General features: G+C 42.5%; 1 protein-coding gene across 1 annotated transcript in view; it reads left to right on the forward strand.

Moving 5' to 3' along the window:
* Window positions 1–19,040, forward strand: part of ttll7 (tubulin tyrosine ligase-like family, member 7) — a 59,735-nt gene that overhangs the window by 31,015 nt on the left and 9,680 nt on the right. The window contains exons 12-18 of the mRNA XM_070832810.1: window positions 757–892; window positions 6,060–6,146; window positions 8,576–8,804; window positions 10,766–11,061; window positions 12,563–12,697; window positions 16,198–16,278; window positions 18,819–18,979. Coding sequence (XP_070688911.1) covers window positions 757–892; window positions 6,060–6,146; window positions 8,576–8,804; window positions 10,766–11,061; window positions 12,563–12,697; window positions 16,198–16,278; window positions 18,819–18,979 — 1,125 coding nt within the window. The remainder of the gene's footprint in view (window positions 1–756; window positions 893–6,059; window positions 6,147–8,575; window positions 8,805–10,765; window positions 11,062–12,562; window positions 12,698–16,197; window positions 16,279–18,818; window positions 18,980–19,040) is intronic.

Here is a 19,040-nt window from a genome sequence, read left to right on the forward strand (position 1 = left end):
GTGTCCGCAGTGTAGGCCATGTGGAAAGACTGTAGTTTGAACAGTGACTTTTAACTCAAAGTCTTCATTAATACTTCCTTCTTACAGTCTTTTTCCTCTTTGCTCCCTCCTCCTCCTCCTCACTCATTCTTCTCCCTTGATCGTGCCACTCACCTTTCCTTTGTCTCTCCATTCTTTCACACCTGGCATTGAAATACTAACAATTCTTCCTGCCTGCGTTTCTCCTCGTTTGCTCTTTTTTTCTGTCCATCTACCGCTCTCACCTGCTGTGCCTCGACCTGTCTGTGCCTCACTCCATCCACTCCTCCCTCTTCTTTCATCAATATCTCCCTCTTTCCATATTTGTATCTTTTCTCTATGTCTTTCTTGCTCATTTTCCCACATCTTTCTATCTCTTTGTCACCCCTTTCTTAATTTTTTTTCTAACCCCTTCCTTTCTTATGTCCTTTATCCATCACTGGTCCCTCCCTCCCAATTCTATCACTGCTCCTCCTCTCACCTCATATCCCTCTTTTGCTGAACCTCAATCCCCCTCTTCTCTCTTTCTCTCCACCCCATCACTCCCACCCTCTCCTTTATGAACCGCCAACTCTATTTTCTCTTTCTCTTTTACTCAATTTCATCACTTCTTCTCTTTTCCTTCTCATCCCCCTTCTCCCTGCACTGATTACCCTCCTTCTTTGCCATTTCTTTCTCACTGTCTCCACTCCTCCCTCACCCTCCTTGCTTTTCTCTGTGTGTCTCTGCGGCCTACAGACGTATTTACCCCCCAGACGACAAGCTGCTGTTGGAGAAGTATGAAAGCCTGCTCTCGGCCGCCTTTCAGACCTTCCTCGCCGGGCGAGCTGCCTCACTTCAAAAGGAAATGAATAATCCTCTGAAACGAATGAAGGCACGTACGTCAGTGGCAGACTGACACGCACACACGCACTCACACACACACACACACACACATACACACACACACACACACATCATAGAAACCTGCAGAGACCCACACACAAACATCTACACACAATATGCAGACACTTGTGGACAAGCACATGGCAAAGAAAAGAAATGCACACACATTTCTATTAAGATTCTACCCACAGAGACAAAAAAGGATGCGCAAATAATGCGGAAAGTGTGCCGCAGTCCTTCATATTTGTTAGAACGTCTGACAGAATGTCCTTCTGCTCCATCTCACCTCACTTTTCCACTGTCTTCACTCCATCTCTCCACAAATATTTATTATCCTGTGTACATGAGTTTTTAAAAGGAAATCAAATCCCACACAACAATGTCGTTTTTGATTCTTTACAGTTAGACACTCTGCACTTTCCCTTGTCCTCTTTATGTGTCTTCTTGTCTTATTTTTTTTCCCTTTCTGTCAGAGTTAGTTGCGAAGATGCTTCAAAGTTGATTACAGTTGCTGCCTACATATTCAAATCTACTTTCCTACTTTTTTGAAGTATTTATCTTAAGATTCAGGGATGCATATACATGTGAATGTATGTACATATAAACTTATGTGGCCATGTACTGAAGTATGTGCATGTTTGTACAGGGATAGAAGTTATTGTATGCATATGAATGCCAACTCTTCTCATGTACCAGGAGAAATATACTGCAACTTCTGCTAAACTTTGAAGGTAAAGGTATGAATAGACCAAAGGAGAGAAGTCCATACCTCACATTACAGGACACGGAGAAAAGAGAGGAATGCGGAGGGTTTTAATGGACACGCGAATGAGAAAAATAGTCATAAAGTAAAACAATGGTGAGATGCTAATAGAGATAGTTGTTTTGTCTCTTCTGATGTACTGTGACAGACCTCTATTATGAACACACTATGAATCAGGATGATGAGTCAGGTACAAAAAAAAAAGCAACAGGAAGAGGCATTTTCTGGTTATGTATTCAGAAAGAACAAATCAGTGAAACAAAAAGAGATAGGAGGACATTTTGGGGTATTGAAACACATGGAGGGAAGAAGCATTGATGAGTAGGTAAGATGCTGATGAAACTCCTTTTGGCAAATGAATAGTAAGAGTGAATACTGAATATGGATAGTTGACAATAGTATTGACATTTCAAATTCATTTCTAAGCACTGGGGAAAGATTTCAGCTTTTGTCGGAACAAACCCATCTGAACAGCCTCCAGCCCTTTGCGATTTGTTTTTCAGAGAGTTATTATGTGTCCTTCCGAGAGTGGAACCTCTGCAGAGAATTTTTATGGAGATGTCAATCAAAGATGAGGCAGAGTCAAAACACAGGCTGAGGTTAGTTTAATTTAATCAACACACAGAGATGTGGCTCTCATTCAAAGTAGGAAGGGAGAAAGATAATGTGAACAAAGGACGCTGCAGAGTTTGCTATCTAATAACACGCTTGTGAGTGACAACTGGACTGGACCTTTGTAACGGACAGAGAGAGAGATACTAATCTCGGCAATTTATGGTAATGAAAGGATGTTTCTAAATTTTAATTCAATATTCAGACTATAATTAATGCATTTGTTTCAAATATTTTTCCTCCCATTTTGTTAACATTACATGTTTATTCCAGTCCAGACTAAAATGTGATTTAAGTTACTTTTCTGACAGAATTCAGCTTTGCTTTTGTTCAGTCACTGTGTTTGCATAATGAAATTAGCTTGAGTGCTGTTGTCGCCGATTCACGTTGCCTGTTCAATAATAATTCATCCTCTGACGGCTATTACCTGTCCAAGCCATAAATGAATGAATTAATGAATTTATTAGATGATTCAACACATATAACATTGCCTGCTCTGCAGTCATTACATGCATTAAAAATCACAGAGGATGAAAACACAAAAAGCCTGAAGGCTTATTTCTGTTGTGGTCCTCTAGTAAAACAATACAGGTCATTTGCCATGAACATGTCATCAACATATCTGAGAGACGCTGTTCCCAGAAGGCTCATGTTTGCTGCTTTTGTGGACTTCTCAGGGCCATGAATTGAAAAATGTCATGGATTGTCACACTGTCAAAGAAAACAAAACGTTTGCTGTAATCCTAGCGATAACTTGCTGATGCACTGCAGAGCCTCCTTCCTGCCTTTACTGCTGTGCTAAAGACAATGCAGCCATTGGTCACACTGGTTTCTACATCGCCCTTCTCCCCACTTCCATTTCAGCGAGGGTGACAGGTACGCTTCAAATTGTTAGTTCTGTTATTAGCTATCCATGCCTCTCCACCCAGTCAGTTGCTGCCTTGCCATTCCCACATTTTTCTCACATAAATACTGAAAATAGAAAATAAAAATGTTGTTGGTAGCAGGTGCATACTTAGTCAGCCTCTAGTCCTCTGCCAATATAATAACATAGCACACATACACAAACTGCAAATGTTGTCTGGGAGCACTTTACAATCAGGGCCAATCAAAGTGGTCTGCAAAGTGGGATATTAAGAATCTGCGAGGGTGATTAGTTGGAAGTTTTTAACAATTTTCACCTACAGTACCCATGCTTTTTTAAGAAGATTCATCTTGTTCATAAAAAAAACATAGCTTTAAATAGATTTTCAGCTGGACTTGATGTTCTTGTGAATCAAGTTCTGTTTCCTGCAGTAAGAAGACAGTGTTTACTACCTTGTACAGTACACAGGGTACTCTTGGTGAGGACAGCTCCAAATGTACCTCCAGTAATAGACAGTAAAGAGGAAAATAGGAAGAGTACACCAAACAGCAGCTAATTATGTTGCACATCAGGTAGAACTAACAACACACAATTGATGTGAAGCACCTGAAACTAGGACCAGCCAGTATCATCCATCTGAAGAGCACCTGCACTGCATTTGAGCCTGCAGCTCCAACCTAACCACCGCCACCTACAGGCATAAAAAGTAAAGGCAGTAGCCGTTTAGAAATGCAGATTTTCGCCATCTACAGGCAACCAAAGTAATAGCACCCACAATGGTAACATATGCCACCTTTGTAAATGGCAGAAGTGCTTTTTTTTTCTTACCGCTGCTGTTTGTTAAGTAAGAATTAGAAAATATTTTTCTGCTGAACAGTGGGAATAGAAGGGTCATTGTCTGTCCTCTCTCCACCAACACTATCCTCCTTGTTAGAAGAAGGAATGAATCCGGACCAGGTTTTACTCGTCTAAAGGAATAAGCTCGAGGTTTTCTGCTGGCACAGGGGTGTGTGTATGGTTTTTTTTTTTTACCATGGAGGAAATAGATTCCTAACCAGTGGAAAGCATCTGCTGACTATATTACCACAGAAATGGATGAGACGGGGTCATCTGTCAAACAGCCAAGATAGATGGAGTCAGAGAAGGGCATGGTAAAAGCTGCCAGCAATAGAAAAAATTACTGCCTTTTCAACAAAAATGGATAAAAACACAATAAAGGCTTCATGTGAAGACCGTTGAACAGGTCGACACACTCGGTCCTCTAGTGCCACAAAAGTACTTTGTTTGGACAATATAGTTTATGAGCTGGCCTATGTGGAGATTACTGGTGATAGCAAAGTACTGTAACATGCAGCCTCATATTATACACACAGGATATAAAATGTTTAATTGGTAAAGTGATCAAACAGACGTCTTCTAAACAAGTTTTGAAATGCTCATTAGTGACAGAGCAGCCAGTGATTGTTAAGTAAGAGCCAACTCCACTCTGTGGAGCCGCATCATTTGATGTAGAGTCTGTGTTATAAACACTTTTACTTTGGAGAAAGTAAATTGTTTTCAGTTCATCTGTAATTTCTGAATATATGTCAAGTTTGGTTTCCCCCCATGCTGTAAAACATGTCAAAACATCCATGTAATCTGCTTTGCTGTGAATTAACAAAGTAATAGGCCTCCAGTGGTTTTTAAGCCACTGTGGGAGGGGACGGATGAAAGGTTACTGAGTTGGTAGACTTTTAAGTAAAAGTAATGCCTCTAATTTCTTAGTAAATTCTTTAAACCAAGGCAAAGTAATATTTATTTACTGTTTTTAATCATTACGTTAAATAAACATAAACACTTATACAAGCTGTCTAGTGTCAGTATCCTATCACATCTTAATGAATGGCTGGGCACAATACATATATAAATGTAATGATAATTCTTAAATTGCGGTTCTCTTAAGGCATAACCTAAGGACAAATATGCTGTAGATGATAATACTGCAATAACAAAAATAAAATAAAAATATCCACATAGATAATGTGGGTTTGGAAGTGATACACCCAGCTAACCCACTCCGTAAAGATCTGCCAACTCTCCTTGTAATGTTTTACTTCTTTTATGTTTACACTTTTACATCTGACACTAGTTCAACTGTTTGATGGGGCTCAATCAAGACGAGGTTCATCCCAACACGGTTGAGACTGGTCCATTACACGTTTTCACCATCATGCACAAAAATGTTTCCATTGTCGCACAAGCACAAAGTATCTGGAGGTATATATGAACTAAGAATGTAAACAGTAAAATAGAATTTAGAAAAAAGAGCCCACAGATGTGTGAGACAGAAGAATACTTCCAGACATGGAAATATGCCGCGGTTCACATATGTACACATACAATGACTCAGAGAGCCAGGGGCACAGTGACCTTTTCACAGACCCGAGAAAGCAGCTTGATGGCTAATCTGAGAGAAAACAATCACTTTTCATCTGTATTTGAGCGTATTGGGAGCCTTTTATGTCCCAGACGTGAAGCAACATTAATCACCTTTGCCTGCATTTCAGCTATGGCCAAATGGCCAAGGCCCCAACATATTGGCGATGGCCGTGACGCTGCCTTTTCCAAATCCAGCCTCTATGAGCGCTGCCAAATAGCAATGCATGTTCAGCCAGGGCCTTTTTTCCTAATCCCTTGATAAGGCACATAGGCCTGTGAAGTCAAACTTTCTCCTATTTTCTCACATCTCATTTTGAGTTCAAAGTATCAGGGTTATGAAACATCAAAGAATTTTAATTATTCCTTATCAGTGTATCATCAAAATTGAACTACCCTATTAGTCTTTGCTGATGCTTGATGCTCCATATGTAACAAAAAAATCATCACCTTTGACGTATTCTCATCTACCTTTTGTTTTTGGATTGTGCTGTTGTGCAGGAGGAGGACATCTTGGATCTGCTGGAGCAGTGTGAACTGGACGATGAGAAGCTGATGGGCAAATCCTCCAGGCAACGAGGCCCTAAGGTGGGTGAGAGAGAGAGAGAGAGAGAGAGAGAGAGAGAGAGAGAGAGGCAGGGAGACACAGAAACCAAGAGAGAGGAGGGAGAATAAGAGCCACATGCCTCAAGGGACCTAAGAAAAAGTGCAAAGAAGAGTGGCAGAGAAACAGAGAAAGAGGGAGGAAGGGGGGAGGCAGGTAGGCAGATGCCTGGAGCTAACGCCCACAGAAAGCACATAGGACGTGATTCAGAAAAATAAAGAGGGGGGTAGTGGGTTAGGTGAAAAAGAAAAGAATCAGAAAGAGGCCCAAAGAAAAGACCCAACTCCCTTAGGGGACAGCTGTCAGGCTGTCTCTCTCGCTCCCTCCGTGCTATCTTTCTTTCTGTCTATCTCCCTCTCTATCTCTCTCTCTCTGTCACATACACCTATACGCCCCCTCGATTTCCCACGACAGCACATTACTCCCTCCATCACCTTGCTTCACTCCTCTCCCTTCACCTCTCCATCCTTTTCCTCTCACCGCACATCTACATCCATCCCTCACTCGAGGACTAAATTGGCTGGAACACTCAAACAGTATGTTAGGGACTCGACAGGGCAGTTCAGCGCCGCATTAGAGAGGCCTTAGCTGGAATGAGGACTTGTTCAGACACAATCACTGTTGTCCAAATTAATTTGGACCCCGTCACTTTCAATGTTGCTGAGTGCGCAGAGGGAGATGTTGAGAGCAGGGGAAAGAAAACGCTGTGACGGATAGATTCACTCCTCGGGGTGTAGGGCTCACAAGCCATCTGCTGAAACTGAACCAACGAGTCTGTGAAAGCTAGAAGAGAGGAGTGAGGCAAAGGGATTAGAGACAGGATTTTGAGGGAAGGACGGCACGCTGAGGTTTGTTATCGCTGAGGAAATAGAAAGGTAGAAAGCAAGGAAGACAGGAAGTGAAATGGTGAAAGGAGGGATAGCCATCAAGTGCCTTCAGGTTTTCTTTCCTTTTCCTTTTATTTAGTTTTTGTCTTTGCCATTTTGACTGCTGCCTTCCTAATTATGACATACACCTCAACACATTTGTTCCACGGGGTGTTGCCCTCTTTCTGCACCTTTCTCCTCAGCTCATCATTTGGCTTGACTTCACCCAATCACTCATGCACATATCCAAAGCCTTTCTTTCTTTATCTCTCTTTCTTTCTCTCTCCTCGTTTGCTCAGTGTTTGGCCCTCTCGTTCTGCCTTGGTCTCCGCTGTTTATTCACCGCCTGTTCCTGTCTCTTTTTCTCTCTCCACTCTTATGTTCAATGTCCTTTTCTCTCTCTCTCTGTGTTCATTTCCGTTCTCTTCGTCTATTCAAAGCCTCCACTCCGCTCCTATACTCAGATTCACCTTGTCCTCCTCTTTATTTCTCTCCCCATCAATCTGATGTTCCCATCTTCCCTTTTATTTTCCTCTCATGTATTTAATCTCTTTCTGTCTCTATACTCCTCCATCACTCAGCCACACAGCTACCCAGCGGTGACTGTGAAAGCCCTGTGATCACTTCCTGCCCATTAATTTGGGTGGCCTGACAGCACTGCCCGAGCTAACCGTTGCAGAACAGATGTATAAATGCTTTATTAATGCTATCAGTTTGATCCCATCCAGGATGCAAAGTAGACGCACACCTTAATGAACTCCTACCTTAATAAAATGCTCATGCGTTTGTGTTTTGGGATGAAACAGATCATGTTTTCATGTCAGCTGATGTCAGCTACTTAGAAGTTCTTATTTGTAGAAATACAACAGCAGATTTGTGTCAAGAGAAATTCCCACTGCTCTTGTATATACAGTAATTTTCAATAATTTACACAAACTTTTGAATTTAACCTTTATATATCCAATCAGGTCAAATTTGTTCAAATTATGAAGCCACTCGTGTTCCTATTCATAAAGACAGCCAGGTTTATAAAGGAATGCATGTGTAATTGTTCATCTCTGCATAATGAGCCGGCAGGCAAACACGTGTGTGTTGACCGTGCCGCCACCAGGTCTCCCAGTGACAGATGGTAATGGGCTGAGGGTGAGGAGCGGCTGACGGGGGTTGACAACATCACAATGTCTTTATGTATAAGTGTGCCTGTGTGTTTGTTTATTTTCATACTCGTGTCTCCTTATGAGAGACCGCTGGAATTTTAGGCCTTTGAAAAGAGAACATTTTTCTCAAAATTGGATCATTTTGGATGGTTTAGGTTTAGAAAGCAAATGCAGTCTGTGGAAAGTCCCATGAGGATAAAGGCAGAGGGATCTTTACATATGTGTGTGTGTGTGTATTGTCATGTATGTTTCCTCTGTAATACTTTATCTTCTTCTACTTCCATCTATTATATGAATCTACGTGTGCACACTCTGCTCTGTCTTACAGTACGGTTATGTCTTATGCATATATGTGTATTTGCCTTATGTGTCTGTGTTTGTCCCTGCCAGCCGATGACCGCCATGCCAGAATGCAGTCAGACACCAAGACGTCAACGACCAGACTACCTGGCTGACTTCACCAGCGGCAGCAGCGCCGATAACTCCTGCTCCTCCTCAGATGAAGAGGATGAGGAGAGGAGGAAAGCAGGCGGAGGAGGTAGAGGGGGCGAGAAAAGGGAGAAGAAAGTTTCCTACGACCTTGGGGAAAGCAAGGACAAAAACATGGCTGAGCGCTCAGGTAAAGAGCAGGATGTATAAAAGTGTCTAAGAATGTCTTTATTAGGAAGCCAGAGCGTGGGGGTTTGACGTGGGCCTTATTTCCTCCCATCTTTCTTCATTTTTTTGCCTGCCTTCTCCTCATTTTGTTTGTTCTCTCTTGCTCCTGCCCTATTTGTTGGTTTCTCTCTTTTTTGTTCTGCCTGGAACCTTCCATTTGATTACAGAAGTTATCTTACTTGCGAAAACCAAGCTCTGATTTCTGTTTTAGGATTTGCATCCCAACTTCCATTTTATCCATGACAGAGAATAAAGTGCAGAAAGGACAGACAGCAAGCGTGAATGTATATAATGATGCAATTGGAATTGATCCTGTGATGCTACAAGCACATGAGAAACACTCCAGTCTGGTACACTTTCCACATTTATACAGTTTGAAAAATATTCATAGTTGTACAGAACACATTTCCATATACATGCATACATTTCAAAATACAAATGCTGAGAGTTTCGCTTTGATCAGTACTTACAGTGCATGCACATAGACGCTCTGCAGCAGCAGCAGCAGCAGCAGCTACAGCAGCAGCAGCAGCAGCAGGGCAGGTTGTGATGTGGTGTGAGCCAGCAGGTGCTACATTACAGATGTCCATGAGCCCGCCACAATTTACATGCCTACAGATATGATGAAACATTAGTCCATGGATTTTAAATAAAGTGTAAGCAGAGAGAGCGTAGCCTGTGACTTGTGAGATGGGGGTCTTTGTTGCCGAGTTCCTAAAGTAAAAGATTCTCTTAGTTTCTCACACAAGCTGGACGCTCACACCCACACACACACACGCACAAATGCTAAAGCACTGAAAAGCACTTGAGGAAACAAAAGCATCCTGAACAGTGCAGTTACAGAGAACAGAGAAGAAGGAAGAGAAGAAGGAATTGAAAGAGAAATGGCAAAAAAGGCCCCTTTCAGTGTTTACCTTGAAAACTCCTTGAATTTAATGCTGAAATATTCCCTGTTTTATAGTGAGAGTGATAACGCTCAAGCATTCCTACAAATTCGCATGAGTCGCATACATCAACTCTGTCTCAGCTCTCTGAAGTGGGAAAGAGGACACCTTTCAGCCTCAATCCATGCGCTGACCTTGGAAAGAAAAAAAATCTCTGATTGCATTGTCGCCCGCTAGTTTTACTGCTCAATAGAGAGGACTCTTGCATGAGTTCATTCTATTTGTCACAAAATAAGGGACAAATCCATGAAAAAACTCAACTTCAGGACTCCGAATCTGTGTGTGCGCGTGCAGACAGAGACAGTAACCCTGCCAAACCCTACTCCATACCAAGCCACCAAAGAGCTGCTAGGACTAAGCCCCATAATGCTCTCATTTGGCAATGGCCAAACCTCGGAAGGTTCAGCAGCCACACACACACACACACACACACACACACACACACACAGAAACACACATAGACAGACAGGCACATATAATCACTTGTGAGCACACTCAATGTCAGACACACACACACTGCACGAAAAGAAAACACACTAATACACTGGCTGGTAGACAAGCTGGAGGAGTTTCAAGGGTGATGGAGAGTGTCAGTGTGGGTTTTCAGCTTCATTTTCCATGTGTTGGTGCGTGCGTTCTGTGTGTACATGTGTGTGTGTCTGAGACAGACAGAGAGAGAGAGCTGCTCTTTAATCCATCCCCAAACCAGACCGGACTACTGTTTAGTTTCTGGTTTCGACTACATATGCTGCGGTTGTTAATAACATACACACACTGGGCCAGTGTGCCAGAGTGCGGCAATGGGAGTTTTAATGCCACACTTCATCTCCAAAGCCACCCGGCAACGGATGGAAAGCAGAGAGGAGAGCTTGACAATGACTGGGGCACTGAGACAGGATTGGGGAAGAAAAGAAATTAAAGGGTGACACTGAGTCAGAGCCCCTCCCCTTCACTCTCCCTCTCTTCTGTTTCTCTACAGGTCGAATGCACTGGAAACCTCCAATCAAGCCACTTAAAACCAGCCCCGCCCCCTCCGCTTCCCCAACACTTTCTGGTCCAATCAGACGCTCCATCTCCTGCCCACGCTCAATCGCCTCCCTCTCATCGCCCAATGAGATGCGGGCGCTGGCGTCTAGACCTTCTCCTACAGTTCCCATGGCCACTCCCCTCGTCAGACCGAGCTCTGCCACACTTCGCTCGCATTCGCTGAGCCGCAGTGGCTCCGCCCACCGTGTGCCTCACAGCAACAGCATGGGGACCATCCATTCCAACATAGTAAGATACTCCAAACACACACACAAAGCAGGGCTTACCTCCTTACAATTCAGAGTTTTGAGGAAATTGTCAGTCGTAGGAAAGTATACTAAATTCATTTTCAAACAGTCAAGCTGTCATATTGCTCAGCGTGGAAATCCTCTGCTGATCCGCTACTCCAACTTGGTTTAAAGTAAACATTTAAGAAGTACTTTCCAATTCTACTTCACCAAAGTCTGATGCACAAATTTACTTGTTCTGCCACAATATGTTTTACTTTTCCCCTTTGCTTTTCTCCTCCTGTGGCATATATTGTATCCTGGCCCACAAGGAAGCTTTTAAGCAGCCTCTTCAGTGCTGTATAGGCCTACTGTAACTTACCACAATGATCCTCTATGATGTTGCCATCTGTTGCTTTTTGCCTGCCTACTCCACTCTACTTCCTTCTTTACAAGTATGCTGGTAACCTTTGGATACAGCGTAACGAAATGGAGCAGAATGCTTTTTAAACACTGAGAATGTAGCGATGTGGAACTCCTTTGAAATGAAAAAAGGTCATAAAAAGCACTGGTTGTGCGCTTGCATCCTGACACACACGCATACAAAACGATAGACGAGTCCCCTTGTTTTCTTTACCGTCTTGCAACACTTGGCATCCCTGTGGGAGTCACACGTGTGGCAATATGCTGGTACTGGAAACCTCAAAGTGGATATAGGTTCACCAGTGAGTGCATTTCTGTAACGATAATAACAATAATGTTGTTTTGTGGATGTTATTTTTTCACATATCATGATGCATATGACTGACGCTGGTATAACCGCTATGTAAAGGAAACAATGATCTGTGACTACAAGAGGTGGCAGCAGGATCATAAATTAATGACAAAAATGCCTGTTCATGAAATGTGCCCCTGATAGTTTGAAATAATAATGACGGATATACATAATACAGGAATAACACATTACACTCTGCTCCCATTGTTTTGCCATGTGTGAATCTCTCTTATAGCGAGGTAATTAAGTGGACATCGCTACACACAGTGGGGCAAAAAAGTATTTAGTCACCAATTGTGCAAGTTCTCCCACTTAAAAAGATGAGAGAGGCCTGTAATTTCCTGGATTATTTCCCCCCATTCTGTCTCTCATAGTTGAAGTGTACCTATGATGAAAATTACAGGCCTCTCTCATCTTTTTAAGTGGGGGAACTTGCACAATTGGTGGCTGACTAAATACTTTTTTGCCCCACTGTACATTGAGATGACACAGAAAGTCAATTTGCCTTTATTATCAGGGGAAACATCATTAATTGATATATTTCTTACTGTATTAGTGAAAATAATAATTAATTGTAGCACTTAAAGCAATTACATCTACTTAGAGTACTTGTCCTTATAACTAAAGCTGGGTATTGTAGCATATAAGTGTGATATGATACTATAGTGGTGAATTAAACCTTTTACTAAATATTGATGTGCATCTGTATACTCATTTGGTTTCTTTCTGCTTGTGTGTGTGCGTGCAGGGCGACCCTCTGATAAATCTGAGGAGTAAAGAGCAGGAGGCCGAGCTGGTGCGTCAGACTTTGGCCGCACTCACCGCCATGAGGATCAGGTTTCCGGGGAAAACCGAGGAAGAGGCTGATGCTGTGCTGGATGAGGTGGGTGCACTATTTCTGTTATTTCTGTCTGTGTATTACTTACTTACAATAAAGCAACAAGTATTTTTCGTGTCAGAAACAGAAACAAAGAGGAAAAGTATAATTTAAGAAAAAGACAAAAATAAGGGAAGAAAAAAGTGAGTGAGAACATGGAGTATTGAACAGAAATCCAGACCTGCTGTATTCCCAGAGCCCCTCTATGGCCACATGTGGTCACTCTGCAGCCTGACTAAAAGAGACCTCCTTGCCTCCCTCCACAATAGCTTGTCTGCTCTGGCTTGGCTCCCATTGTCTTTCAAACGACCCCAGTGACAACCTGTCTTTCAGTTTGCAGCCCCGTGCTATTCCCCACTGCTCCTTTGTATTAATCAGTGCCTTCTCTATTTCTGGTCTCTGTCCTGTCCTTGCAGTTGGTGTGTGTGCTATTGTGCTATTGTAAAAGTTATTTCTTAAATGTATGTCTTTGTAAAATAGTACATTACAAACAGTAGAGGAATTGGCTCATATGGCTGATAGTAATATCCTGGAGTCTATGGATGTAAAGCAGCTTGTCCAAGAATTCAACAATGGCTATTAAGAGCTCTAACATCCACTTATAGCGACCACAGCTATGTGTTTCTGTATTGCCGGCCATGCAGAAACACAGCAGTTTAAATTCAAAACATGCATTTTCCAAATGTGTGTATTTAGTTTATGGAAAATTTTAAAATAAGTAGAAAAAGCTGAAATGGATGTTGCATTTTGTTAAAGCAATAAGAAAAGGAAAAAGCCCAAAGAGAGCCAGAGGCTCACCTTGAACTTTAACCCGAAGCAACACATCAGCGGCACAAAAGTACTGTGAAAGCATCCATCCGTCCAATCCGCACTGACTCTGACCTCCGTCACGGCCGTCACTGTCCTCAGAACCAGCTGTCTGTTCAGCATCACAGCTCCCGCGGTGCTGAACGGACACGACTAATGACAGAAATGTTCAGTGGACAAACAACATTTTCAGTTGGCTACGTGAGAAGTGTACGGGAAGAAAATAGAAGCTGTTTATTTTAGACTGTTTATGTCACATTCAGGTCAAAATGTGAAGGTCAATGGTCCCACTCTGATGTGGCTACTTTATTTCAAAATGCCAATAGGTAAAGCAGCTGGATGGCTAGAAGCCTTGCAAGGTTTTCACTCTGCAGTGCTGCATCTAAACACAACACGTAGAGGGCCAGCATACATGAGGAACCATCTGTGATAATCATGTGGTGGCTTTTCAGCAGGAAACAACTGCTCAGTTACCAGATGCAAGCTGAATGATAAACCCTGTACAAGTAGGGTCCACGTTATTTTCATTTGTCAAGTTTATCTGTGACGTGAATGTATCAGATTTCACAGTCACAGTCAAAGAAATAAAAAGTGTGTGTTCAGCGCTGTCTGATTCACGTTAGTCACATGTTCATCCTCATGTTTTAGTGCAACTTACTGTATCACATTTCATTGCATGTGCTGTAACACATAAGAACATTTGACATCTGAACATTTCTTAATAAAAGTCAGGTCAGCTCAAGGTCATGGAGGGGCTAGGGTAAAGCAGTAAAGCATGTAGTTGTTACAAGTAAGGTAAAGTTCGGGCAAGCCACCGAGTAATTAATGTAAGCCCATATAATGTCCTCACAATAGCAGCAAAAGCAGTTTGTGTGCGTGTGTGACATCTGGGTGTGTTGGGGTCGTGAGAGACAATTACCACCACACCTGTACTGGTAACAAACCCTAATGAGAGCACCATGGAAACGCAGATGAGCAGCGGCACCTGTACTGTTCACTCTTTGCCTCAAGAGAGGAGGAGTGTTCACTTGGCAAGAAAACAATCTTTGGCAATTTGTGTTTTCCACGGTTTAAAGTTGAGGTCTAATTGGGCTAATGATATGTTTGTATCCGAGTAATTGGCTCCTTTATCTTTCACTCAAAACCTGCTTTTTATGTTGCAGTTGGAGCTACTGAAAGGTGAAATGTATCAAGTGTGTTTTGTTGTGCTTTAATTAAGGGCAATCTGTGTATGTATGAAACAAATGTGACAAATGAGCGTGCGTCTTACCAGACAAGGTTCATAAGGTTCTAATGAGAGAGAATACTTAACAAGCAAACATAACTTTCTGGAAAGCGAATGAAAGTGTTCACTGTATACCTGAGCTGTGTATCTGTGGATCTTTATGGATTGTTTGTGTGTGTGTGTGTGTGTGCACGCGCGCGCTCATGTGTGTGCGTGCGAGAGAGTAAACATAAAGTTTACACTGGGGCTTCGCTATGGGAGCCCTGTTTGCAGGGGATCAAGCATGCTACGTGAGAGGTTTGTGTGCACCAGTGGGGAGATGTAGGCTAAGTCAACAGAGCAACAATAACTGTGCCTGTAGGTACACAGTGATGTTGGCACTAGGAGCAAGTGCACTGGAATATCCAGCACAGCTTGTGAGCATAACGACACATGCCCCAAGGATTTTTGACACACCTGCAAAACATTGGATTTTTCTGCTAAAGAACCAAAGAGTCTCGATATCTCCATTATCCCCGAGTTGTGGTGCATTTAAATTCACCTGCAATAAAAATTTTTTAAAAAAACACACAAAAATCTGTTATAGACAAGCATTGTATTCTGTAAATGCTTGACACATTTTATCATGTTTGAAAATGAATTTTTCCATAGAAGTGGCTGTTCACCTATTTAGAGTGAATTAACATTTCTTTAAAATGTTTTACATGGCTCAAATGTAAATAAAAGTACTTATGTCCTAGTAAAAGTACAAAAAATGGTGTATGTATGCTATTCAAGAAAGAAGGGATGCCATAAATTCTCCATCTTGATCATGGAGATTATTGTGAAGCAGAAGATTTGACTCCTAAATAAAACCTGAAACCTACAGTGCTGGAAACTGGTCTGATGCCAAAATTGCACAACTATTCTCTGTATGGACCGAAGACAAAACAGGACAGTGCAGTGATGTGCTGCAGTAAACAATCTCTCACGTCTTACATTATATTCCCTGTGTATGGCACAAGCATTGCAGCTCTATCGGTAATGGTTTCCGTCATGTTCGAACATGAAACTTTTCCATAATGGAGACTCATATGTGAAAACAGATGACAGATGAGCCCGGCAATGTCACATATTCCACCTCTAGGGCTGAAGTGTGTAAGAAAAGGAGTGTGTGAGTGTGTGATGGTGGGAATGAGCTCTAGACTTTGTCCCCATATTCCGTTCTCCTATTTCTGACACATTCTTATTACATACTTTTTAAATACTACTTCTACTACTACAAGAAAGTACTTTTTTACTTTAACTGTGCCCTAGCTTGGCAGTGAAAAGTTGCATGTTGAGTAATGATGCCAATAAAATGCTCAGAGGGTATTGTTAAATATTTTGCTTGACTGTAATTCGAGCAAAGCAATAGTGGTCTGTATTCAGACAGGTGTTGTGTATGTTAAAAAGATTATTTTTCACTTTTTAAACACCGGCTTTTCTTCCACAGATTCTCGACAACTGGAAATACCATAAATCAAAGGTGGCCTCCTATTGGCTAGTGAAGCTAGACTCTACCAAACAACGGAAGGTGAGTCTTGTGCTGGAGTATGACTGCAAGATATCTGAGCCAATTTACCCCCAACCTGTCCGTCCTGTCTCCACTGGAGACAGTTTGGCTCTAGGGTATTGATACTTACGCCAAAAACCATGTGTTCGGTTTTTTCCCACATATAAACTGGTATTTATAAAGGAAGAATGTGGAGTGAGAGTGCGGGCACCTCACACATACTACAGACCAGGTGTAGACAAGAAATATAAAAGGCGAAGGACGTAACCTAACTTGTTTAGGTTATGTGCCAATTTCACCAACTGTATCGTAAAATGTCACCCAAAGACGCATTTAGAAACCTGATTTAAAATCGTGCCATTTTTTTCCAATAATTTAGTTAATTTCCCTGTTAATGATCTTTTCATTTTGTCCTAAATTGTGAAACACTTTGTAAAGTCTGTGATACGAGTTCTAAAAATTAGTCATTGATCATCCTTCTGACATTTAACACTGATGACTAACACCTAACACTGGACTAACACTAATCACCTTAATGATGGTTTACAGGTACATGTGGTTAATTAGTGGTATGGCCGCTATAAATAGCCACGGCTGAGAGCCTCGCCGACGTGACTCAGTCTGTGAAATTCTTCTTCTTTGCCATTCTTCTCACTGACAGGTCTAATGAGTGGTGGAGGGGGCACAAGTATCGATATGCAGACGGGTGATTAAGGGCAATTCGTCCATTTCTGGTGAACTGCGGGAGTGGAAATGTTGCTCGTGCATGTGCACCAGGCATATGTGCGGCTTTGAAATCAGTACAGTAAAGGATCAGTACGCACATTTCTGTATATGTGTGTGTATAAACAGTTTTAGGTCTGGTCTTTATTAGCTACCGATGCTCAGCAGAACATCCTAAAATTTTCACATCCTGAACTGCTTCAAGATACTGCTTCAAGATTAGCATCATCAGATTATTTCAGACCTGTTTGACATTTACAAGAATCTGGATCAGAAGTAACTGCCCCCAAAACGGACTAGATCTTAACCCCAGCAGACAACGAGAGACAATCTGTCAAATAATAGAAACAATAGAGGACTTGGATTGAAAACGTTGTAGCCAACTGATTCAAATAACAGCTGTAGGGGAAAGACAGGTGGAAACATGGCCTTGAACCTGCAGAGATGTTCTCAACTAAACATAAAATAGTTCCGACAATCTTGATCAGTGAAATTCTTAGACGCTATTGTTGTCGGAAAACAATTCGTCATGTTTGGATGCGTTAGGGCTTGAAAATGGGCCACTCCTGTGTGATTGCCTGCTTTCGCCCTTGCTACTACACAGTCTATACTGTCATCCTGTATGGAACGGACATTGTTAAAACTGGTGCATATGACAAAATGTCACAGCTCCTCTCCCATTCCCTTGAATGCTTTTGAACAACTTTTAAAACACAAAAGTAAGCCCCAAATCAAACATCAGAGAAAAAATAAAAAATAAGACAAGCATGAAGATCATTATCATGTCAGACAGTGAGGGGTAGACACACCAAATAGGATGTAAACAAAACAGAATAGGGGACAAGACGTGAAATAGCATCCAGTAGGCGTGTCAGTAATGATGTGATCTCTCAGCCGCTACTTTCTGCACAACTGTGCTCGGCTGTGTTGTGGGTTGTGGCGCTGCGAGCTGATGTTTTATTTGGAGTGGAGCAGCCTAATGAGCAGCAGGCAGAGGTCAGGAATGTAGCGCCCACCGCTCTGCCATCTGATTACCATACCAAAACATATCTGTGTGTGTGTGTGTGTTTACTCATCTATCAGTTTGTCTGAGCTCGCCTCATACTGCTGTAGGGAAATCTTGCCTCTTCGCATCGCAAACACACACGCGCACACACACACACACACACATAGTGAGATGGGCACGTCAGTAATGAGGAGCGAGGAATCAAAGTCAAAAGGGCCACAGCGCTGTACTCTGAGCAGGGTGAAAAGAGAAGGAAAAAGGGAGGAAGAGAAGGCAGCGAGGTGGGGAGGGATGGGAAAACAAAGAAGGGAAGATGGAAGGCTGGTGCAGGTGTCCTCAGACCGCCTGGGAACTTCTGACACCATCTCTCCAAGACTGACGTCGGTGCAGCAATTAGTCCTCTCCCGTGCTCTCCACTGTCTGCCCCAGCACCTGCCTCTACCACAGCCACACACACACACTCACACACACGCACAGTGACAAACGCTGTATGTCTGTGCATGCTTTAACATGAATGCAGAGATAAACCTGCTCAAATCCTCACTACGTGTGTTTGTGCCCATATTGTATGTGCAGGTATTGCCGGTGCATGCATCTGTCTGTTTATCCATAAATGTCAGCTTGCTCTCTGCTACTGAGTGAGTGAATTAGCCTCCATGATTACTAATTTTATGGTAAAATAAAAATGGCAAACCTGTGGAACAAATGCCAACTCACGCATTTCAATTAGAAATGTTGTTACCGTTTGTCTACCCTTATCACATACTTGATTTTAACCTTTGTTGCTCTCTTCTTAACCCCTCATCTCTCTTTCCCTCTCTCTGTCACTCAGGTGTTGGACATCGTACGTACCAATGTGCGCTCAGCACTGCAGAGGATCTGGAGGGAGCCGGACGTCGAGAGCCTCCACCTCTACCGGCTCTTTAACCGCGTCTTCAACCGGCTGCTCTGGAGTCACGGCCAGGGCCTGTGGAACTGCTTCTCTAACACTGGGTAGGCCAGTCTAAGCAAAGCTGCCAGCTCGGTTAGGATGAGGATGTAATGGCTGCGTTCG

This window comes from Pempheris klunzingeri, chromosome 6, assembly GCF_042242105.1.
Source record: "Pempheris klunzingeri isolate RE-2024b chromosome 6, fPemKlu1.hap1, whole genome shotgun sequence".
In the NCBI taxonomy this organism is placed as follows: Eukaryota; Metazoa; Chordata; class Actinopteri; order Acropomatiformes; family Pempheridae; genus Pempheris; species Pempheris klunzingeri.